Source organism: Semicossyphus pulcher, unplaced genomic scaffold, assembly GCF_022749685.1.
Source record: "Semicossyphus pulcher isolate SPU_LCO1_2020_fin unplaced genomic scaffold, fSemPul1.0.p SCAF_14, whole genome shotgun sequence".
NCBI classification, from domain to species: domain Eukaryota; kingdom Metazoa; phylum Chordata; class Actinopteri; order Labriformes; family Labridae; genus Semicossyphus; species Semicossyphus pulcher.
The window spans coordinates 12687950-12712750 of NW_027211648.1; the positions used below are offsets into that span (position 1 = coordinate 12687950).

A 24801-nucleotide genomic window follows, 5' to 3' on the forward strand; every position below is an offset into this window, starting at 1 on the left:
GATGTACTTTTCCATCCTCTCTAGTATATTTAACACCTAGAGCTCGCTCTGTAATTCATCTACTCTGTGTATTTAATATATTCATGCTGTGTAGATCAGATGGGGTTTGGACTCATGGAAAGCTGGTGGGAACTGCGACATCTTATCTGCAGGGACCTGGGTAGAAACTTTTCAAACTTTTAGGTATAAATTCAGAGTGAGCGTAATGACAGTTAGCATTTTCCACAGTTGCTAGCAGGGTTAGCTGTTAGCAGAACCCAGGACATAGCGGGACACTAAAGCTGCTGTGTAACCAGCTGGAGGTCTGTTTATGTGTGTGTGTTTGTGGGAGCACCACCAGCTCGGGGTTCGCCCTTGTCTGCGGCGGGTGCTGTGATGCAGACAGACAGCTCTCTCCTGTGCTCCTTGAGGCTGTGTGTTTGCGCGCCTGTGTGTGTGTGTGTTTAGCAGGCTACCGTGCACGGTTGGTGGCTGACCTCCGACGACAGGTGCCCCTGCATCCCTCAGTATGCACACACTATGACAAATAGCCCCTGCACAAGTTTCCTTGATTCGGCTTAACCGAACAGACAGTTGCCTTGTGACAGAGCCGCACACGCATAGAGCCTGTGTGGCAGCATGCTCCGATCATCCGCGGGGACTTCAGCATCTCAGGATGTGTCTTTGCTGCCGCAGACAGACAGGCTACGGTTGCAGGCGAGCCCCGGCGACAGCGACGGGGACAAAATACAAAAACGGCAGCCTGTAGCTTTTGTCTCTACTCACTTGTGTTTGTTCGCGTAGTTTAGGGGAAACACACCAGCATCACGTTAAATTTGTAATCCCCCAGTAATTAAATGTGACTTCTCTGATGGCCTTTTGGATTTCACAGAGGCACGGGTGCGGCGGAGTGCGTAAGCAGATGTGACTGCGTTTAAGAATTTAATGCAGCCGTGTCACAGCTCGTTGTAACAGTTAAAGAGACGAACAGTTGTGCTTCTCATCGTCAAGGAAAAGCTCTCCGCTGTGTCAGCGAGCGTTTGAATATTTCAGGTTAGGAAATTTAGCTTGAGTAAAAATATCCCGTTTTTTTTAATAGTGTCACAGATCTTTTTCCCCCATCGCGCTCTCCACCAGCCGCCGTGCGCGCAGTTTAAACACGGATGGTTTGTTTACCTCTTTATGCGTCACTTTGCTCCCCCCTCTGCTCTCCTCCTTCCCTTCTGTTTTTATTTTGGCAGAAAATTGTGTTGGATTATTTCAACACATTTTCCCTTTATCCCGTTGGAAGCCAGTTTCAAGTGGAGAGGATTACGTCGCTAAATACGTTTCCTTTTGGTACAAAGCTCCAAAGCCACACACCAGTGAAAGGGGGCCTTGATAAGAAAATTGTGTCAAGTGCACTACCTTACCTCACAGCTCACCTCCCCCTCAACATCCTCTGTGCTCAATTTTCCTCTTGTTTGCTTCCCACCTTTTCCACCAAGCCTAATTCCCTGTAGTTAAATTGTATTTGGGACTATTTTGACATCTAGTAGGGGTGATAAAGTCTCGGTAAACCTCCCTCCTTCTTTGTGCTTTGATTTCATACGCTGGCGTCCTAATGTAAAGGAGATTTAAATGTCTATTCACCTGTAGACTAACTGGTTTATTTCTCTCTCTGTATCCGCAGTATAACTTTGTGGGGAGAATCCTTGGCCCTCGGGGACTCACAGCCAAACAGTTGGAAGCAGAGACGGGATGCAAAATCATGGTGCGAGGAAAGAGCTCCATGAGAGACAAGAAGAAGGTAAGCTCGTCAGCGTGGCAGCGTGCCCGGTGTGTTTTAATGAGTTTTTATCTCTTTAACAATGTTTCTCATTAGATAGAAATAACAAAACACAAAACTACCTTTATTTAACCAAACCAAAACGCCTCCTCCTTTCTGCGTGAGGGTTCATCCTCTTGTTTTGAGACAAAATAAGGGACAAGCTTGCGACCGCTGCCGCACGAAAACATCCCAGCAGCCCTGCAGGAACACGAGGCAGGCACACACACACACACACACACACACTCGGATGATGCCTGTTGGCTGCGTTCTGACATCTGATAGGGCTGTTTGCAAAACGCTGCGCAGTGGAAAGTACAGAAGGCAGTAGTAAAGGCAGCTAAGGCCAGCGGCTGCCTCTATTTCTGGACGCACAGAGCTCAGGGTGGAGACATAAAAGGATAATGCTGTGTGTCTATATATCCTGAGACCCCCCCCAAAACCCCCTTTGTATTATCCCACCTAATATCAGACACATCACAGACTGTGAAAATCCAGAGTTTAGCAAAATAACGTCAGGCTATGTTTAGTCGTCCTGCATTGCTCTGCTGTCAGGTCAGCCCTGCAGTAGTATGTCTTTTAAGCCTACAGAGCTGACTCACAGCATATTTCAGCTGCCTACATATTGAATGTGTGCATCACACCATTCAGCCACAGCAGATGATTAAACAATGAGCTCTGAATGCTACAGCAACTTACATTCATCCCCGAGGGATTGCGATGTGTGTCAGATCAGATTTAGCGACGCACTCTGAAGATACCGTGAGGACAAAATGACACTTTTAAAAAATTGTGTTATTTCGAGCATCTGTGCATGTTTCGCCCATGGGCCTCAGCTGTGCTACGACGGCTGCTCGTGGCTGTTCTGCAGTTTTGTTTTCGTGTGTGTTTTCTTGCGTGAGTGACATCTTTTTGGAGCGTCGTCTTTGTTTGTAAATCTCCCTCTTTTTTTTTTTTTTGTTCCCTTTTTTGTTCAAACCTCCGAGTTGCTCTGATTTGCCAGGCAGCGGTGCCATATTGAAACACATTTACATAAGTCAGAAGAAGGGAATCACCTTCCCTACGCACGCTCACTCCACCAGGCATCCGAACAGAAACAGGCCTCGCACACAAAGACGTACACAGATTTTCAGCTGAGTCATACTCTAAGAAGCTCTACTTCGCTGCAGGGCCAAACGTTTCCTTCCCTCCTTCCTTTCCTTTTTTTTACTGCTCCTCCGTTTGGTATTTTAATCTCTGTCTCTTCTTCTCATTCCCCTCGGAGTGTGTTCATTATCACAGAACAAGATGAAGACACTCTGCCAGGGTGCTTTCTTTGGAATTAGATCCAGAGGTAGTTAGATGGGAGCGAACACGCATGTACAAACCCTCAGACACACTTAGCTCGTTACATGAGTCTGTGATGACCCTCATCAGCTCGGTGCCATCTTAAATCTTAATGACGTGTGCCGCTTTGTTTGGACAGGACGTGTCAACGGCCTGGTGCAATTACTGCACCGACAAAGGCCCCGTACAGTTAAACATTTAAACATGAGGACATACGAGCAGAATAATTGCTTTACTTAGTGTTTTAATATGAGATTAAGTGTATAACCTAATATCTCACACGTCTATATAAGAGATTATTCGCTCCTCCTTCAAAATAAAGCTCCATTTTCCCCGCTGACTACATAGTGTGTTTAAGATATTTACAATAGTGTTGGAGATACGATTAATTAAGATCAGCCGATTTGCTTTCTGTTCTGCCTCCGCCGTCTCTCCATCAGGTTAGCTCCCTCCAACCAAAAAAAACCTCCCCGGCTGTGTCACAGCTCTGCCTCAGCCCCAGACAAAGCCTCAGCCGTGGCCTCCAGTCGCTGCATCCTCAACCTCAGTATTTCCAGCTTGATGCCCTGTGGCAGCAGAGGAAGCCGCGGGAGCAGCTTAGCCAGTGTGTTTATTCAGGATCCATTAGCGGCAGCGTTTTTATGCTCTCAATAATTCAGCTGGTTGCTCCCTCCTGGGCCGCGCTGCCTGGCGGGGAGTCGGCTCACTGGAGCTATGCGGTGGGAGCGAGCGGAGCAGGGGGAGGGAGGGAGAGAGAGAGAGGGGAGCAGAGGGAAATAAAGAACAATGGGGAGAGAGGAGAAAAGCAGATGAAGTAGAAAATAAGAATGAGGAAAGGAGATAAATGTGATGCTTCACTCTTGACAGAGTTGACCAAATATGATGCTGATAATTGGGGAGATACTGATCCCCCACCCTCCAAATCCCTTTCAAATTCTTTGAACACAGCTCTCTTGATCCTTTTTATGCAGGCCTTTGCTTCTTGGGCCACGACCAGACAATGCATTATCTCTCAGAGGATGTCTTTTTTTATATATATTGCATCTTCTCACCATGGTAGTTGCTTGTTAGCATTTTTATCACAAGCTGTAGTCCTGTATCACTGTCATAGGAGCTCTGTGCATACAACTACTTAGAACAGGGAACATGTACTTATCTTTACTATAGAATAACACATCCCAAACTGCGTTTTACACTCTGATCAAACAAGACAAAACGTAATGTAACGTGCCTCTAAGAGTCCTGTAATAACAAAATCTGTTCTGACAGGACGGATCACACTCTAACTCTGCTGAGAGCAGGTGTTGGACGACACCACACTCGCCTCCTGTTTCTTGTACTTTTCTGAGTTAAATCTCGTTAAGTCTTAATGTAATGGCCAGAGGGAGAACGCTCGTATGCTGCTTCCTTTTTTTGATGATTTTGTCTTAATAGATTTAAAGAAAAAGCAAAGTAACAGCAGGGACAACAGGAATTAAATTACAGATATGATTTCCCTCCCTTATTAAAAACAATCCCCTAACTGTGTTTTCTCAGATTTGGGCTCAGAGAAACGAGCGGTATCAGAAATGAGCTGATTTTCCCGACACGTCACAGCTAAAAAAATCTCATATCAGCAATGTCACCGGCAGGACAGAGCAGGCCGCAGATGTGGACTTTCAACTTCAGCCAACCGTGATGCAAAGCAACAGCACAGCTTCCACATTTTAATGCGTAAGAACTGAACTGTGTCATTAGCGATTAATATTAAACTCGATCACACTGTTGGTGCTTCACTTGTTTCACTCAGAGTTCAAGCTAACTTTCTGATAACTTGGCCTAGTGCATCTGAAAGCTTGTTACGTCTTCATTAAGAGTTTAGAGGGAGCAGTTATGTTAGTGAGAAAAGCAGAGCAATGTCAAAGTGTTACTGGCTGTGAGTGGATTTGAAAGAAGGTGATGGTTGAGGACACAAGGATGGCAAAAAGCGTTAACTGGAGCTTTACATTTTATTATACTCGACCTGCCCAAGTTGCCCTCTGTTGTCCTCTTTCTCCTTTTTAGATGTAGACATTTAATCTACTGTTATATTTCATAAAAAGAAACCCAAAGAAATCATCGGAGGAGACCAAAGCCATCAAACATTAACACGTCATGCTTTATTTAAAGCCATTCTTTTTTTAGTATTTGAAGGCAATCCGTCTTACTCGCTGAAAGTCAGTAACTCCTGAAGAATATCAGAAAGTCGTTTGTTTTAATTCATATTTAATATTTTTATTATCAGTCCTCTACAGCCCTCTCCTGTCCTCTCATGCCCCCGCAGCTCTCTCCCTCTCTCTCCTGCACCTGTTTGGTCTGCTGGCATTAAGCCTCGACCCCGCTCGGGAATGTCCTTTAAGATCACAGGAGAGGTCGCTGTTCATAGTGGGGAGAGGCAGAGTTAAAACAGGGTCAACACTTTTGTTTATGAGTGTTAAGTTCAAGTTGCCAGGACAGAATTGTGGCACCGCATAGTCCGAAATCCTTTTGAGGCAGCAGCAGTGTGGTATTAACTCGGGCTGACCTTCAGCCGCAGCGGCGAGGATTGAAAGCTGCGAAATGTGCGCCCTGTTAGGTGTCCTTGAGGACTGCAATTCCAGCTTCAGGGGTGCACCTACAGGATCAGTTAGGTAACGTGCATAACCAGATTGTTTTTTAAGTACAACCTAAGAAAAGTGGCTTAGGGTCAGAGGAAAAAGACAGCCTTCTATTTTTGTAACCTTTCAGCGTGTGGTGTCACCCACGTGGAGACTTGAGGTCTTGAAGTTGCTTCGGCTCAAGCTGAGGGGTGTGAAAGCCAGCAGGCAAACAGGTGCTGCAGAGACAGACGACGGACGTCGGGCAGCATCACCGAGAAGTCTTTCCCCTCTGATCCTATTCTTAGATGTTGTTTCTACATGCAGAGCCCGTGCTATTTATTCATGCCGCATATTTCGCCAAAAGCGATTACCCTCTGCTATGTGGTTATTGCTGTGGCATTTGATGTCGGCGAGTGCAGACATTCCTGTCAAAGGCCTTCCTAGTATTCCCCTTCCCCTTGAGCTTCCCGCCTCACCTCCCCTCTCTTTTTCTCACCCTCCCACCATGCCTCCCCCCACCCCCGGTCCACCCGTCCTCATGTTTGTCATGCTGTCACTTTCTCTCAGAGGGGGCACGGTGACCTTGTTCGCAGGCAGTCATGCTTGCGTGAGGTGTGCGTGCATGGACGTGCACTTCCCTCTTTGCACACGCCGAACAGGTGATTCGCTGAGATTTATTGACAGGTTGTAACAATCCGTCAATAAATGTGCATTTATGTCCACCATGTGGACGGCTCCCTGGGCGCAGCAGCCCATGTGGCCTGTCGGTCTGTGTCCCCTCTCGGAAAATGCTGAGTCACCTTCCAGTCCCCATGTCCCCTAATAGGCCATGAGCAAACAACCCTGGTGAAATAATGGCCTGACTGCTGAAACTAGGCCCTCCCCCCTGTGTGGAAAAGGGGAAAACGAGAGTGGAATATTGAACTTTTTCCCTCTGTGTGTGTCGGTGTGTGTGTGTTGTAAAGAGCAGTGCCATGGCAACAGGTCTCTGTGGAGTAAAAAGCAGGTGGGTGGCACTCAGCTCGAGCTCTGTGTGTGTGTGTGTGTGTGCTCGTTGAGCCTATTGAAATCGTGCAGACCCCCTGCAGAGCACCGCAATGCATTGTTTGTAATCAGACAGCCTCACGGTGGCTTCCTGCTCCCAAGTGAGCAGCGATCTGAAGTCGAGGTGGTTTGCGTGTGCGGGGTTAAAGGGCACAGTGATCATCACTAACCTGCGCTAACAGCAGGAGCGCAGTCAACTCTTTGAGACGCTGACCTCACATTTCTGTTATATTTTCACTTTCATTACTTTTGACACTCCTATTTTCTCTTCATAACATCAGTCAGATATTATCTCTGCAACATTACAATCCTGTTTCGCGGTGTCACACATCAGAGAGAACCTGTGGTCGTCTTTTTCCGACAACCTAGACCTCAACTCCTCACCTCAGGGGGAAGTAGTCTTCAAACCGCCGGCTTTCATGGTGGTACGGCGACATGCGATACAGCCTCAAAAGCCTTTTAGTGCGCTCTCAGTGTCTGCTGGCTGCGTTCACTGTCAGCAGAGCAAGCAGAAGAGGGAACGTAGGGAGGCTAAATTGAAAAGCATGTTTAGAAAAATCTGCAAATATGACGCTACGTTTCTGATTGTCCCTTCATATCCCACTTTACCTTTCCACAAAGGAGCCGGGTGTTACCGAGCTTTTCACAGAGGCGCCTGAAAAACGTAAACTCTGTGCAAAATATCCAAACCTCTGCCTTTCCCAATTCAAATCTTGAAACTGCCTGCTATTTAGGCGCGTTGAAAGGACATCGAGCTATGATGTCAGTTTTGAATACAGCCCATTTTCTGCTTTTCAGGTACTGCGAGTGCGACAATTTAGCGCCCCGTGAGTGCCTTGGCGCTGCCTTTTCAGGAAGAAAAACGGACGGCTATTGTTACCCGGACTGTATTGTCCGCGCGAACACAAGTCAGAGACGGCGGCACACGCTCGCACACCTTCACACGCGCACAGTCCCCTGGTACTTCCTGTGGAACTTGATCCATGTATCATGATTGCTTTACTACGAGCTAAAAATCCCCATCCATCTCTCTCTGATCCCTCCACCCATCCATCTTTCACTGATATTAATTGCTGCAGGGCTAGCTGTCGTCTTTGTCTCTGTGAAGCGAGGGATCTATTAAAGAAGGGTGTCCTTTCAAAGTTAAAGCTAAATAGCTGACTAAAGGGCCGCTCCTGTCATCCCGCTTCTCTTCACAAGGCCCCGTCGTCCTCTGTGTATGCCTGCCTCTCGCCTCCGCTTCCTCTGATATGCTGCGTTGCTGCACTGGTGCTCCAACACACCCACACTGTCACATTTACTCACCGTCTCCCTTTCTCTCTCTCTCCCTTCTTTTCTCTGTACAGGAGGAGCAGAACAGAGGGAAGCCAAACTGGGAACACCTAAACGAAGACCTTCATGTCCTGATCACAGTGGAGGACTCGCAGGCCAGAGCGGAGATCAAGATGAGGAGAGCGGTGGAGGAGGTCAAGAAGCTCCTCGTACCTGCTGTGAGTACATGCAACACACAAGCTTGTGTACACTAATCACACACGCACGCACAGTAGGGGCTGCCATTAGCCTGATGAGCTATTTAATGCTCTCTTTCAAGGAAGTTGACACAAAGGACGTGCTTTATTTTTGCTCTGATTTAGTCGAGAGAAGCTTTTCCATGCAGAACAACAGGACGATGGGGCTACATATGGCACATCACCTCTTCCCCACTGTTAGCATCCTGTTTACTTCCATATATAGACCAGGGGAACAGGTTGGCCGTGCCCCCAGTGAAGTGGAAAACATAGCTAGCAGCACACGCCTCCTGCGACTGCCACATTTCATCTCCGCTTCCCCTCTGCCCAAACTTCCCCCCACACTGAGCCGCTGGTGATGGCTGCTGGTAGTTTGGCATGCGGTGCGCATTTTGTGCTGTTAACTGTGGTGACCAGGTGGACGCGGCAGCTGAAGGCCCTGGTTTGCCATCAGGTGGCAACAAACAGGGGCTTGGTGGTTGTGTGGAAATGGAAGCCGGTTGATGCCAAGCATGTTAGGTGCAGTGTTGATTGAATGGCAGTGGTGTTTATCCGCTTTCCTTCATGCAGAATCATGTTTATACCTGTCCTAGACACATATTCCAGAGACACAGCTGCATTACAGTTCATCATATTTTGCAGTAGCAGTGTTATAAAGCTTGTTTGCATGCACCCCAAGGACGATGCCCCCTTTGATTATGAACAAATAGAATAAGAGTACAGGAGAGTAGGAAGAAAAAAGAAATGTTCTTCTTATCTGTGCTGGACCAAGTGTGGATGTGGATCTGACACAAGAGGTGCCATCATGTCAGAGTCTCCTGTCTGGAACGATCCGTCCTCCCTGTCTGTCTCCGCCCGCCCTGACAACGTGAAAACACTTCAATTCATGCCCTCTTGTTGAAATATAGCTCTCTATTCAGTCCGCCTGTCACTTCTTCAGGCACTTGTTTTGTCTCCGAGTGTTTCAGATCTCCACTGCCTGTATGTACACACAGAGGCTGTTGACACACTTACACACACGCGCGCGCACAAACGTGAGGATAAAGCCATCTCTGGAAGCGCCAATGTTTTGAAGAGCGATGCGGAATGAGTCACTGTTAACACACACGTGTAGACACACACACACACACACACAACAAAAACCTCCTTTTCGCCATCCTTTTAAGTCAATGACAGCTCTCGGCGTCTCGCTCTCATCTGAATGGAGTGCCACAAAAATAGCTTCCTCACTTTTTCTCGCAAAAATCTCAATGCATTTTGAAGCCTGCCAAGCGCATTAAAGATGGTGTGGTGATTCAGTACCTGAACCATTTATCAGGTTAAGGAGAAGCTCTTTTATTACTCAAACAGAAGAAAGCACTTCTGAGCTCTTTTGAGACACTAATGAAATCCTGCTCATAAAAAGTTTCACTCTCCCCTTAATTCAAATAAGAGTTTTATAGAGCTAATTAATGACCCATTGCGGCACACCAGAGGCCATTTTTCCTTCAAGCAAGGCATCTTTGTTCATTTAAATGCAATGAAAAGATCCTTCCATTAGATAGACATTCTGTGTTTTTCTCAGCTTATCTGAGTCACCAGTAAATGTCCCTGCCTCTTATTCAGACTTTATTATAAAGTCAAAGGTACATTTGTCTTCTCTGTTTTTATATTCCACATATTGAATCTTATTCCTCCAGATTTCAATTAGTACTTGTTTAAAACATATTTTGCTCCTTGCATCAATACCTCGTTAATTCGCTCTGCCCTTTTATTCTGCCTCCATTAGGGGCCGGACTCTTAATGCACTTACCTCAGCAGCCTGACACCGGCCTGGAGGATAACCGCTTTAAATGTCAATAGAAGTGACGTAGTTTCAGCGTGGCACAAGTAGCACTAGTCCCCTTTCTGAATGTTGGGTTGGTGCATTATCTACCCATGAGCCCCTTAGCGGCACTATACTTTCTTTGTGTCACCGAGTGCATGTGCGAGCACACATGCCATGAGTGGGTGTGCGGTGGAGCTGACTGGCAGTAATGCCCTTTATCATGCTAAACTAGATTGGATTAAAGTACGGACACGCTGGGTTTGCACTGTTCTAATGAAGGGCATCTTTTCCACATTTGGCAGCGTAAAATCTCCCTTTATTAAATCGCACAGGAAACAAAATGAGGTCATGCTTTTTTAACTCCCTTTCAAGGAACAGGCTTTACTTGTAACTGAGGAGGACCCAGATGTTGAACTGAAACAAAACGGGAGGATGGAGATGTTTTGACTGCAAACGTGGAGTTAAATTAAAAGGTGGATAATGATGGTTTTGCTTTTGAGTCATCTCATAACAGCCTCGCTGTGGATTAGGAGCCAGGATGTCTGGAATGAAAACACCTGTACTTAACCAGCTCAGCTAAACTCAGTGATGTAACAGTCAGGCTGACGGTGTTTGTTTATGTGGTGAGGAAACTGTACGACAGAAGTAGTTGTAATTTAATCGTTGTTTTGAAGATTTGTTCACGTATACTAAACTAACTTTTCAGCTGCATTTTGCAGTAAAAAATACGCAATTATTAAAACCGATATTTTTCAGAAGGCTTTGAGACCAACATGTGTGTCTCATCTGAGACTGTGTGCATGTTCCAGAAACATCTTGTCCGCGTCTGAATCATCAATATTTCAGTGGTTGATGTTCTTCTTGCCCGAGCAAATATTGACTATGTTGTAACGCCCTGTCAATGACTGCTTACTCAGAGATTGATTGACAGCTGCAAGAGGCTACTGGTGGGTTGTGTTAAAAGCTCACACTTGTTCCTCTTTGCCCTCTCCGGCGCTCTTTTGCTCCCTATTTCTGCGAACCCTTCAACTCTCCATGAACTGGGAGCGGGGGGAGCACCGGTGAGATGAGAGAGACAGAGAGGGAGAGATGGGTGGGAGAGCTTGATTGAGCTACTCTTTCAAGTGTGGATTTACTCCACTGATCCTGCCCTAGTACACACTTACACTAGCACACACACATGGATACGCATGCCCAGAAAAATACTTCCACATGCTTCCACGTACGCACACACACACATTGACTAAAATGCTCCGCTCATCCCTTGAGTCTCGGGTTAAGGCCCTCAAACGGAGCCGGCAGCAGAGCCCCACTGCACTCTGGGTAACCTCGACTCAGATACTCGCAGAGCTGTATGCTTAAAGCCTGACTGGCCCATTCACACTGGAAGAGGCAGGTATTGTGCTCTGATTTACAGCAGCTTATTGTGAGAGTCTTTCTTTAGTCTATGCCGTTATTTACATCAGTCTTAATTACCTCCATATTTTCTGAATTGTACACATGACAGTAGAGGGATGGATGGCTTCAACCCAAAATAATTAAGTGCAGACAATACCTGCTCTGCTCCTTTATGTGTGTTTTAAGCAGCATTCACATCTAAAGACTGTTAAACAAACGACAAACTGGCTCCCTATACTGGTTACAGGCATTACCACAATTATATTCCACCACGTCGTTACAATATAGCCTGCCATGTAGCGCTGTGCAGGTGACGAGCAGCAATGTGATCGCTCACCATGACGGTTTTAGATCCATCACCTGTCCCTCTCTTTCTGCAGGACAGCACCGGCTGATGTGATGATAGATGGGTGACACTGTGACGTGTCTGCGTCAATGCACACATGTAGCCCCGTGTGGCCGTGTCCCTGTTTTTGCCCATGTGCTTTATGATTTGCGATCGGTCCTTCATGTCACTGAAAGTTTTCAGGGGCTCATGGGAAATTGACAGACAGGGAGACAATTAGACAAAGCCATCTAAGACCAGACAGAGGCCTTGTCCCGAGGTAACCCTGAGTGCTTCGGCCTACAGATACATTTTCCTATTTGATGCTGCTCTGACAAAAGGCTAGAAAAAAGCTCTTTTTCACCCGCGTAGAGCTGCCTGCAGTGGCAGTAATAGAATTGTCGCCGGCTTTGACCTTTGCATTATTTTCAGTTTTAATGAATGCTAATCTACAAAATGAAGCATGTAATTCTGTATAAAACATAAGCAGACTGAAACCTAAAATGTAAACATGTTACCGTGGAAACAAACCCCCGGTCTCTGACGGATCACAATGTTTTGCTCTGTAGTTAAGAGTCTGCTACGTGCAGGATTTTTACTCTGGTGTTAATCGGTTGATTCTTGTCTTGTTTGTGGACATCTTTTTACATGCTATAGCATCGTCTGAAATAACACCATGCTGTTTAAGCTCTGGGGGACTGCCTGATAAAGGGGGGCTTGCGACAATGCTATCTTAACCGCGCTTTGTTTGATTCGGCATGCTGACGGCAGGCGTTAGCCTCGAGGTACCTACAGTACATTAAGGGAAGTAGCAGGCTAGCCTTGAGTCTCTCAACACACACACACACACACACACACACACACACACACTGATAGGGCAGCGGAGAAGCATGAAAGCTTAGGTAAGAATGGAGCGCACAGAGGAAGAAAGAGCTAGCTGGCACAGTGGCACTTTGGCCCTGGAGAACCAAGCGCATGTCTCCTTGAATGAAACTGTCATTGCCGAGAACAAAGTGGGGATGGTAGCAGCCTGAGCCGACCAGCAGCCTCGAGCACTTCTCTCCATTTGCACACAGTGAGAAGCCGGTCCTGCTCGCTCGCTCCGGCTTACTGCTCCCTCCTGTGCTACGTTTCCCAACGCCCCCCCCCCTTCATCCTTTTATGACCCTTTTCTATTTTTAGATTTTATTCACTTTTGTAGTTATGTTATGGAAATAAGATGATTTAATTGCTCTACTTTTTCATTTTGATGAACTACCTTGGCAGTGGATAGCAAAGTGAGAACTCCATTAGTTTCTCGTCTCATTGTAGTCCCCCCAGCCTGAGACAAAGTCTCTTTCGGGCAAACCTGCACGCCAACCCCTTTGTTCCTATTCCTCTCTTTTGCTCTCCTGAGCCGTCTGTTCCCCCTCATCTATCTAGTTTCTCTCTCCTCTCTCTCCCTCCGCTACAGACCTCCTTTGAGGAAGAACATACAGTAAATGGTGTTTTTGTAAAAGCCAGACAGATGGACCTTAATGGACGCCAAGTTAGGCGATCTGCGGGGTGTTGTGTCTGTACTCGCCAGTATGCATCCGGCTTGGCAGAGTGCTACAATGGCAGCACCATCAGAGCCACTCAGACAGGAAAGGCACACAGAGAAGATGATGCAGAACAAGCAGTGCTACATTTAAACAGTGGAAGTCTCTTGCAATCATTAAACACCTCTTTTTTTATTCCTTTCTCTCTTTCTAGCTCTCTCTCTCTCTTGCCTTCTCTCTCTCTCTCTCTCTCTGTCACCAGCGTCTGACAAATGAGTACAAAACACCATCTGGCTGCATCCATCCATGTGTGCCTCTCCAATTAATGATGTTTATTCTCTGTTAGTTCTACCTATCACTACCATTCTCCCCTTATTTACTCTTAATCTACCCCACCCCCTACCCCCAGCATCCTATGTCATGCATGATATCCAGCAGCTCCAGGTTCAAACTGTTCCACAAATCCACCCCAAAGATTGTTACACACTTCATTGTTGTACAAGCAGAGGGTTTCTGTGTTATAGCGAGCTACATCAGTGTCATTTCTTTCATTGCTTTAGAAGCATCCCCACACATCTTTGATATTTACCAAACCATCTTGTTAAGCTAGCAGCTGCAGGCTAAAGGCGCTAAAAGGCCTCTCGGCTCTCGTCCCACACATTGCACATGTATGCAGTATTTCCCACAGGATTTTGTGAGACTATGGGGGATGAATGCTGAACCCTCTAGGGAGGTCCGGGGGCAGAACTTAAATTTAAAATTTAAAAGCTAACTGGAACAATCTGGTGCAATTTGAGACCAAAATTAAGAGGCTAGAAATGTGTGCTCTTGTAAAACAAATTGGTTGTAGCCTATGATGACATGGCAAACGAGAGTTCACAAAACACTTTCAATTAATCAACTAAAACAAAAAAAAATCTGCCTCAAAAGCAAGCCTGATCGTCCCGCCGACATTATTAGGGACAGCAGCAGCGTCACATGCTTGTTTACAGTTTACAGGCAGGTGACAGACAGACGCTGCAGATAAGAGTCAGTTCACTCTGTGCTCTGATGAAGAGCTGCATTAGGGTGATATCAGACGGACTTTCGTTGTAGATTAGCGATGGAGAACGAGGAGGTGGCGGGTTCTCCTTTTGCACCGAGCAACAATAAAGCAGCAGCTCTACTTGTTGCAGTTAAATTGCCTCCCGATCGCTCGTCCTGCGATGTGACTATTGCACATGCGCACCTCAGAACTGAAAAATGTTTTCGGTTCATTATTAAACTGCGGCGGGACAAATTGGACTATGGCGGGCCGCCTCAGTCTAAGTAATTAATGGGAAACACTGTGTATGTGCATGTTAATGTGACAGATGACTAAAGAAGCTATTATCTCACTTTTCCAGCCAGCTCAAGTAGGCTCATGGACGTCGCACGCAGGCAGTAGGTAGATACTTTTAGTCAACCTGGCAGCCTCTTTGTCCCTGTAGGCTGTTATTACCTTCATCAGGCTAATGAAGGAGCTGGATTGGATCATATTAACCTCCTGATCTCCACCTCCCAGGACACCATAGTTACAACAGGCTGGACTGCACTGTTCGCTGCTCTCATTATATATGTGTGTGTGTGCGAGAGAGAGAGAGGATGGTGAGCCCATCCCACCCGCACGTCGACTCTGCATCTCCCACATGAATGTTAATCATCTTTTTAATTGGCTTCCTTGACTTGGTGACCTCTACTTGAGACTGCATCACTGTGCTCCTCCCTCAGTGCTGTTATGCTGTGTATTTTTTTTTTCCTTGTGTGTGTGTGTGTGTGTTTTAATCTCCTTGTGGGTGTTCTTAGCGTCCATTCACTCTCACACAATAGAGATTGGCCTGGAGCTAGCGCGACCTTTGACACCCAGTCGTCCTCTTGTCTGCCACTTTCATCATTAGCCATCTTCACATCCTCGCTCCCTTTGTACTCATTCATGCGGCCTTTTTGCCCCGCTAATACGTGCGAGACGGCTACTTCACAGACACCTTTTGAAACCTTGTAACCAGGAGAGCAGCGGAGAGCAAACACTGAAACTGTGTGATGTATAAATCACCTGTGATTAATGATCTAGAGGTGATAAGTGGGTAATTGGAATTGACCGCTTAAGCTGTTTTGCCAGAGCAAACAGACGTGGCTTCTCCGACACTTGTGCCAATAATGATTACTACTGCGTGTCATGTGATTGGTTAGCGTCTGAGAAGTGACCATGACTGGCCATGCAGGGTAAAACAGTACTTCCTCATGTGTGCACGCAGATATTTATGCATCCCCTGCTTCTTTCCTGACCTTCTTGGTTACATAAATAACTGGTAAGCTTTCGCCCCAAAGCCTCCCTTCAACTGCACTCCAGACACCAAAACAACAATGAAAAGCTTAACTCCTCCGGCCTCAATGTTGGCATGAACTTCAAACACCTGAAAGCAGGCTCAGGCAGGACACAGAGTGCCATCCCAGTACGGCCCGGGTTGAAAATAAACACACGCAAGCGGTCACATCACACAGAAGACCCACACATGGAAACAAACGCTTATTGGCAGGAGACGCGGGGAGCTATTTTTTTTATACCTGGGCCCTCCCTGTGTACCTCTGAGAGAGGAAGAGAGGACAAAGGAGGCTATTTTTATATGCACCGGGTCAGGAAGGGAAACCACCATCCGACTGTCTTTGTCGAGAACAATGTGTAAGGATTTTATTTTACACTACAATAATATTGTTAGCATATGTTTTCATTTCCTCTCTTTTAACAACCAAATATGTTTTCCCTCCTCCAGCTTGAACATGTTACACAAAGAAAACAATATTACAGCCTTTTGTTCTCTTCATAGCAGTGCTAGGACACTGATTTTACAGCATCACTTCATTATGTGTAGTTAAAAGACATCTCTTATTATTGTTCTGTTTTACCTTAGCTTCCTTCCCCCCGTCCCTTGTGTGTGTGTCCTTTCTCTTTCCTTTATTTGTTGTGTTTTTAACCTCTCTCTTGCTGCCCACTGCTTCCTCTCTCTCTCTCTCTCTCTCTCTCTCTCTCTCTGTGTGAGTGATTACGGGGACAAGCCATTCACCACTCTCTTCCATTATCGCGTCTGCAGTTGCTTGAAAGCAGCCACATCCTGTTAACCACACGCAGGTTACAAACCACACAACAGGCTGGAGCTGTCTCTGTTCGACTCACAAACAACATGACAAATAATAACAAATATACAGTTTCATGAATCAGCAGTGATTGTGTATAGCTGATGTGCTAAAAAAAAAGGCCCTTCTTGTGTCTTGTTTGGACCTCATTTTAATGATTCCCAAGTCCCAAACATTCCTCCAGCCTGCGCTCTTTATTGCTCTACTACATACGCTAACTAGTGAGCTTCTCTGCTCGTGTGCCAAGTCCCTCCTGTCAGCTCAAACCCAACAGGACTTGTTCTGGTCTTGGCCCAAGGGTTCCTCCCCTGCCATCCTCCCCACCTTCATCTCCATCTGCCCGTCCCTCCTCTTCTCCAGCTCTATCGCTCTCCTGAGGGGCAGACAGGTGGTTGTGGCCCTAAAGAAACGCCACCCCCGCGGGGGAACAACCTGCCTGAGCCTGGCCACCTTCCCTAGTCTTGTCCTCCTCCTGTTTTTAATTTCCTGGCCGTACGACTGAAAGGCTGGCAGCCTTCTTCAGCCAAGAAGCCAGGCTGCCTCCTATACCTACCTGAAAACACTTATAGGAAACAATCTACTGCAGGCGCCATCAGATAAATGCGCATGCCTTTTGAAGAAAGGCTAATCCTCATCAGATAACGTCCAGCAATTTAAACTGCAGCAGCAGTGATCATGAAATTGACGTTTTATTTTTTGTACCAACATGTGAATTTCCCCCGAGGCAGACCTACAGTAAGCTCATTAGTTTGTGTATATGTTATAACGCACGCATTGTGACATACGAAGGAGGAAAGAGGCCGTACCACTTTAAAATCTCCTCCAGCAGCTGTTTCTGTCATCATCACCAGTCTGCTCACGGAGCAGGAAACACACCAAAGCTGGAGAAAAGATTCAAATTGCAATAACATTTGTGCTGAATGGCATCATTCAGCTCCTCCCTCGCCTTCCCCCACTTGTTGTATCCCTCCTGCTACAGAATCAGTGGCGTGGACGATTGGGAAAGAAAGAGAGACGCACAATGAGATTCACTGCAACGTCTCCAAAGTGTTGTGGAGAAGCTGAAAATATATATTCAAACATATAAAGCCAATGTCAACCAACTTGTGGAATAAGCCTTCGACGTTCCGTTTGACAACTTGTCATCCCGCAGTCCTCATCACGCCACAATTAGCACTTTCTCTCTTACACTCTCTTGAGTTCTTCCTTCCCTTATTTCTCCTTGAAACATCATCCTGTTGCTAATCCATCTCTTTCATTCCGTCCCTCTAAGGACGACGAGTCCTGTTTCTTCTCTTGTCTCGTTCATTTAGATTTTTAAGTCAGCCGAGATCCCCAGTGAAGGTGCGTTCTATGTACACAAGCCCTCTGCACCACTTATAAAATTGCCTTCCCCACTTGTTCTGTCCTTTTAATTTCAGTTCACACACACACATGCACTCGGGTCCCAAACCACCCAGGTCCCTCACATCATTGTAGAATAACCTCCTTCCTAATCCACCTGGTTGCACAAGGCTCCTCCAGGGGTGGTTTTCATGTGTCCTAATGCAGAGCGCAGAAAGAGGGGGCGGTAACAAGGCGGGCTGAGAGGCCGGGGCAGTTTTAATCTGTCCTGGTCCCTCCAGTGGGGAAGGAGAGGGACCCTGCAAGCCCCAAGCCAATCTCTCCGCCTCTCTTTGAAGGTCTCCTTAATCCCCTCACAGAGAGGCGAGGAAATGCAGACGTGTGTGGATGTTTTCATGGGCGCATACGCCCGCGGGTCCATTTGTAGGACCCTGCATCTCCAAAGGTGCAATGGTGATTGAGTCTTGAGAACATTGTCTTTCTGCAACACTCCACCGTGTACATTGTCCATTTGCAGTGGTTTCTGAACTCTCCCAGGGGTCTTACAAGGGCCAAGCTTCAACATCAGCAAAGTGGGAAAGCACATACACACACACAGTGCTTTCATCCCTGCCTCTCCAGTGACCGTGCGTCCCAGTGTTTAGGAAGGGAAAATAGGATTGTGTGGAGCTCAGCGTTTAGAGAGCCCAAAGGCCGCCCATCAAATTCAGCTCCTGCAGTCTGTGATGACTCGCTTTGCCAGCCGTCGCTCAACTCATTTCAGACTCCATTCTCTCAGTCCCACCAGCCAGCGCCGGACTGATAGCTTTCTTTGTCTCCTTCAATGTGTATCGAGTGTTGAATTCATCTCACTTGGGTTCACTTGCTTTGCTTATCATTCCCCTTCACTTCTCTTTCACACTGTTTGTTAGCGTTGATGTTTGCAGCACTTCGCTTGCTGTCTGCTGCTCTGACTGGTTTTCCCATGGTGGAACTTGGGGTTGTGTTCTGTGCAAAATGGCAGAAACCAAAACATTTTTTTTTCTGTTGTAAAAGCTTTGCTGCAATCCCAAAGTTTTTATTCTTCTTGGCTGTATTGGCACACAACACCTGTAACAGCATAACACTGAGAAAACAGAGCATGATATGGGCTTAACACAGCCCTGATTTGGCTCCTTTTCCCAGCTGGCCAATCAGAAGAAAGCAGGCTTGTAAGGGCGGGGTTTCTTAAAGGGGCAGAGCTGACTGAAGCCCCTTTCCCACTGGGCAAAAAACCCACTAACACCCGGCTTTTTTGCTTAATGGGAAAGGTTACAATTGGCATTCAGACCCGGGTCAAATGACTCTGCAGTAGACCCGGGTAATTATCGCCTCGGCTCTGATCAACAATGGTGGGAACACAAAACCCGCGTTGACACGCTAATCTCCGTTTCCGGTGCAATGCTGCCGCCCGTCTCTGTCCAAGCAGCGCTTTAACATCATGTCGCAAGTTTGATAAATAGACTGAATGAGTAATAGATACTATAACGACCTCACCACCGTAACATCTTCACTGTTTACTAACCCTGTTTCCAGACGGTGACGCTGCAGACAAAAGACCAAAAGGAGTATACTCCACTGGCAATGGGAAAAGAGACGATTGGCATTTATCAGCGGGTCTTCCAGGGTCTGAAAAACCTGCGTCAACGCCCTAATTTTGGTGGGAAAGGGGTATATAGTAGCTAAAGTGCAGAGAGAATTTAGTTTCATGTATATTGACTGAACTCCCGGTTCTCTTTGTTAAGATGCATGAAGACAAACCACGGACACTCAAGGAAAATGTCTCCAATAACAGCCAGTTAAAAGTAGCCTGACTGCATGTGTCCAGGAAGATCCATCCAAAGTTTTCCAGCTTTGAATCTTGCAGGACGTTCTTAGATCCCTGTTTTATGAGAAGGTTCCAGCGATCAGCCCCGAGTCAGGATCTCTGAATGATGCAAATCCCCCGGCAGTATTTAAAGCTCCCAAATCATCCCTGGCCAAATCCCTTCAAGATATTCCCTGCTCGATTGGATGGCATTAAAGGATCGCAGGGACAGAACAATACAGCGTCTGGCAGCCTGGTGGAATGAGGGATAAAGGGAAGGGTGGAGAGGAAGAAAGGAGGGAGGGATTGAGTAGAAGTGGAGGAGAAAGATGGAGGTTGAGGGTGCGGATTGGGAATACAGATCGAGAGGGAAGTTTTATTGGTAGGCAGGGAACAGAAGATGATGAGAGGCAGGAGAGAACACAGCTGTTTTTTTCCGGCTGCACAACATGGTGGGATTGAACGATCCCCCCTGCTCTTAGCCTCTAACATCATCTGTTTGTCAAAGCTGGCGCAGGCCAGCCAGCTTCAATAATATGTCTAAATCTTCTTGTTAAATCTGTATATGTTTTTCTAGGTTATTTATATGAAGTTTAATCCACTCTTAATGCTGTTATGTTGCATTGAATACCAGCCCAGTTTCTGAGGATAAACAAGATCGCTCAGAATTTCCACACAGCGTTTTCCCCCCCTCGTGCTGTTGGAAATGATTTTAATGGGAGAGTTTCAAAGAGAGCAGCGAGCTGGTCGGAAAACATATTCTCTTTCCTTCTTGCTTTTTCATCTTCTTCTCCTGACTGCCGAGTCTGTGTGTGTGTGTGTCAGCTGATACTACCAGAGAGCACCACGGCTGCCCACATCCCTCTTCTCAAGCACAATAAAAGCCTGTTTTAATCCCCATAGATCCAGGAGCCAGTGCCAATGCCAGGGCTCAGACTGTGTCGGCCACCCGTACCGTCTTTGCATGTTATGTACAACGTTAAAAAAGCTGTGGTGGTAAACTAGGCTCTTTCCAATTAAATTGACCTGAAATGCTACATTGAACAGAGGCTCACTTTTACTCCATGGCTTTGGTAAGATGCAGAAAGTAAAGTATTAACAGAAGAGTTAGTTCCTGACTTTGTAATGTGCCACTTCTAACCGTACCCCGGTAAGCTGCGTGATTGACAGTAATGGGGCGGAGCGGCCGTGATGTGTTTGTAATAATCTGACTTGAGCCAGGTTCACTTCTATGCTAATGAGCTAGTGTGTTGGTGGTTTAGCATGACTAATGGCGCACATCGCTAACAGAGCTGTCTGGGAGCGAGGAGGGGGGAGCGAAGGGAGTAAAAGGAGAAATAAAGAGGCTTTACGGGAGTGTTGTGAAGGTATAAGACAGTCGGAGAGTTGCCGGAGATTGCGTTTGTTGGTCTGCGGGGAAAACGGAAAATACAGTTGAGGCCCGATTCCCTCGGCAGATATGTTCACAAAAGCTGAGGAGAGAAAATTGCCTTTGAAAATGCACCAGTGAATCTGAGAAAGGACATGCAGCACTTACTGCAGCTCGCTCTTTAAAGGTGCTTTCTGATGAAGGAGAAAGGGAAGAAGGTTATTTGTGTTTGTGAAGCGATATATTATTATTTCCCCACTCTAGCTGATTGATACTTGCTGTTGTGATTTAAAAGCTTCAAGTGGTTTGATGTGTTTTTATGTAATGTGTAGTTTTACTTTCCTTTTAGTACTTAATAAATGCATGGTTCTCCTTTCAATAGAAGGTTTGTGTGTGAGGCCTGCATGTGTTTTACACTGTAGCCGATGAGTCGTTTGATTTACAGCGCCGTCTATGACAATCAGGTTTGCTGCGTATGTGTTTTCATTTCCCAACCCGACCCCGCTTCCAAGTTTGCTTTACTTCCCTCGAGTTGATTAAACTTTCTTGTCGCTTATTTATTTAGTGTGGAGATGTTTTCAAGCTCGCTACAAGTACTCATTCCTTCCTCTCCTCCAACCGTCCGCTGCTGGAGAGTGTGGAATTGTTGATAAGTCGTCTTGGCAGCGCGGCGAGAGTAATCATTTTCCTCCAGATGTTCGAGTTTGGGAAGGAACCAAAAGGGAGGTGAGAGAAGGAGGGGAACGGGAGAAAAACCAGCTGCCGCCACTACCAGTTCCACCCCTCTACATGAAGTCATCTACTCCTCCCTCCCCGAGGCTCCCCGAACCAACCCCTCCTATAAACTCTGCTAAACTCCCCCCTCCCCTCTCCGTCTCACTTCTACACATTCTGCCTCTTTCTGTATCCCAGGAGGCAGCGGGGCAGGCTGTGTTTACTGCTGAGGTAATTGGAGTAGTTTGGAGAGAGCCTGACCCCGGCCCTGCTACGGCCTAAGATATATATATGTGTGTGTGTGTGTGTGTGTGGAGGCATGTGTGCATACGTCTCTTTGTGATGACTGGCAGCGAGGCCAGGGAAGGAAAGCAGGCCTTAGCCAGTGTCAGCCCACTGGGGAACAGACAAATTGGTTTTCACTACGCTGTCTGTCTTTTCTTGTCTCATATTCTCCGGCTCTTCCTTTCTTCTTCCTCCGTCTCTCTCCATCTCTCCACCAACTCAAAGACAATCATTCACGCTTCCTCTTGTTCTTGCTCCGCAGCGCTTATTTTCCCTCCTTTTGTTCCACCTCTCTTTCCATCCATCTCTCTCTGCTCATCATTTCATCTCTCCACGCAGAGATGAGCTGCGTAGACGGTAACTCCTGCCAGATACGAGCAAAAAAACTCCCCCTCAGCTGCAGCCAAAGACATGAGCGAATTCATCCAACCTAATCCAGGCGCCTGTTGTGTTTATCTCTGGGTGAGATGGATAGGAAAGGGTGTGGAGCCGGGGTGCCGGGAGGGAGAGTGAGGGGTGCAGCCTGCTAAACAATCTCACACAGCCCTTCATATGTTGCTTCCACACGCACAAACAGCACATAGCATTTAGCATAAGCTCTTTTGTCTGTAACATTTGGCATTAGCTACAGTTTGTATTCACCAACACATGCACAGAAAGCTCTGATCAGGAGAGAGGCACAGAAGAGTGAAGCATGACAGTGATTTAGCATGCATCTAGTGACCTCATCGCAGGCTTGTCAGGTAGTGGCAGTGGGACACGGCTCACCTACTTTAGCTCACCGCACTCCTCCCTCCTCCCTCTTTCCCCTCCTTCCCTCATCCCTCCATCTTGCTCCTCCCTGATAGCTTTTACCGCTCTGCTGATTTCACAAATAGGCCTCATTGATTGAATCTGATTCTTCTGGATAGAGCAGCTTTATTGAGTGGCTTTTCCGCTGATGGACAGGAGCGTGCGGGGGGGGGTGTGTTTGTGACGTGCACGCACGCTTGCATGTTAGGGATGATAAAGGAAAACTTCCTTTCCTCAACCCTCTCGTTCTATAATCCAGCAGCTATTCCTCTCCTGGGAATTCCCGCAGCCAGATCATTACAGACATGCGGCTTGCTTACACACAGGGTCCCAGCAGCGGCTGCATCCGACTGAATGTTTTATTATGGGTGCTGCATGCTGACTGAGGAGTCTGTTAATGTGGCGACACCTTGAGCAAGGCAACATTAAAGTGTTAACTGCTCTCCTCGGCGCTGTTCATCAAACATTCATCTAAGCTGCGCGTCTGAGGCAGGAAGCTGGCCCACTTCACCCCGGGCTGCTCCAGCTCCACTCCGGCGACGTCCCCAGCATTATGTTTTGTTTTCTCCTGATCTCACGGCTCCTGTCTGCAGCCATCTTGGATCTGCCATCGTGCTTGTTGTGTAGCTCTAACACATCAACACTTCCCGAACGTCCGCAGAGATCTGCGGAGAACAAAAAGAGAGAGAAAAGTGGGGGAACGTTTCAGCGGGGAATTTGTATTTTGACGGGAGAAAATTAGCTTGTCGGGGGTTTAGACGCTTTAGCTAACAAACTGTGTTAGAGAGAAGATGGAGCTATATCAGCGCCCCTCCACTGGGGATACACACATTTTACACACAGCAGCGCACACCTCTTCCGAGCAGCTGCATGTGTGCTCTTCCCCTCTCGCTGCCCTCTATTCCGTCTCCCTCCTCTCAGCAGGCAGCGTGCCACCTATGCAGAGCTGGATGGATGATGGCAACCCTCTTGCCCCGCACACATTTAACCCCCACAACCCTGCAGATCCATCATCATACAACACACACGAGCACAAATAAGCCGCCCTAACATCATTTCCCAGCGTGCAGTTGTCCTCAGCTGCAGCCTGCTGCGACGCTTCCCCCCCTTGTACTCATTCATAAAGACCAACCCACCTCTCACAGCCCCCTAAATGTGCTCATTATTTTGTCTGAATTTAAAGGTTAGTCTTCTCCTGGTGTATCTTAGTGTCGCCGCAAAGACTCAAAGCATCTGTGTCCCTCCTGCACTCACCGCGCTCACAAGGACGCTTGATTTGAGCACAACTAAGGAGCCATTCAAATTACTGTTAGCAGACAGCAGACGGCTTGCTACATGTGTGATTTCAGCAGGATGGATTGTGTTTGTACAACGCTCCATAAAGTGACAAAAGAAAAGACAAGTGTTTGATTTATTGTTGTCTCCAATGTGACGCTTTGAAAGCAAAATGCATTCAGCACAGTCCTCGATTTGCATCTGCTGTAGAAGTTATGCTCATATTTTGTCTCGTCTTTGCTTCCCTCATTTCTCTCTTTGGTCTCACAAGCCGGCTTGTCGGAGTCATTGGGAAAAAGAAGCAGACTTGTGTTTTACTCAGTGTTTCACAGGTCGAGGTCTGACTTAATTTATGCCTAAAGAACAGCACAGAAAAAAGTGATACCAATGAGAAATTGATGATGCACCTTTTTAAGGCTTCACAGGCAGCTATAGCAGTGTTTGTTCATTCGTGTGTGCACGTGTTTACACAATACTTGTAGCATCTAATTAGTAGTGATTTTGTCTCCCCGTTGAGGAGGGTTAACTCGCCCATATTAGCAATGCTAGCTATTGACCTGGGCCATGTTCAATTAGCCTAGCCTGGTTATAATTGTTGACACGGCATGCCAAGCAGCCCGCTCCTCACCTCCGAAGCTGTAAACGAGCGAACGAAAGAGAGCGTGGCAACAATTTAAGAACATCTTCTGCGTGTGCGTTTTTTAATTTGAGGAATGGAGTTTTTATTGCTGCTTAA

At 46.8% G+C, this 24801-nt stretch overlaps 1 protein-coding gene across 6 annotated transcripts in view; it reads left to right on the forward strand.

Moving 5' to 3' along the window:
* Positions 1-24801, forward strand: part of qkia (QKI, KH domain containing, RNA binding a) — a 72382-nt gene that overhangs the window by 36287 nt on the left and 11294 nt on the right. For all 6 annotated transcript variants that reach the window (XM_069662323.1, XM_069662326.1, XM_069662322.1 and 3 more), the window contains exons 3-4: positions 1652-1768; positions 8100-8243. In XM_069662323.1, coding sequence (XP_069518424.1) covers positions 1652-1768; positions 8100-8243 — 261 coding nt within the window. The remainder of the gene's footprint in view (positions 1-1651; positions 1769-8099; positions 8244-24801) is intronic.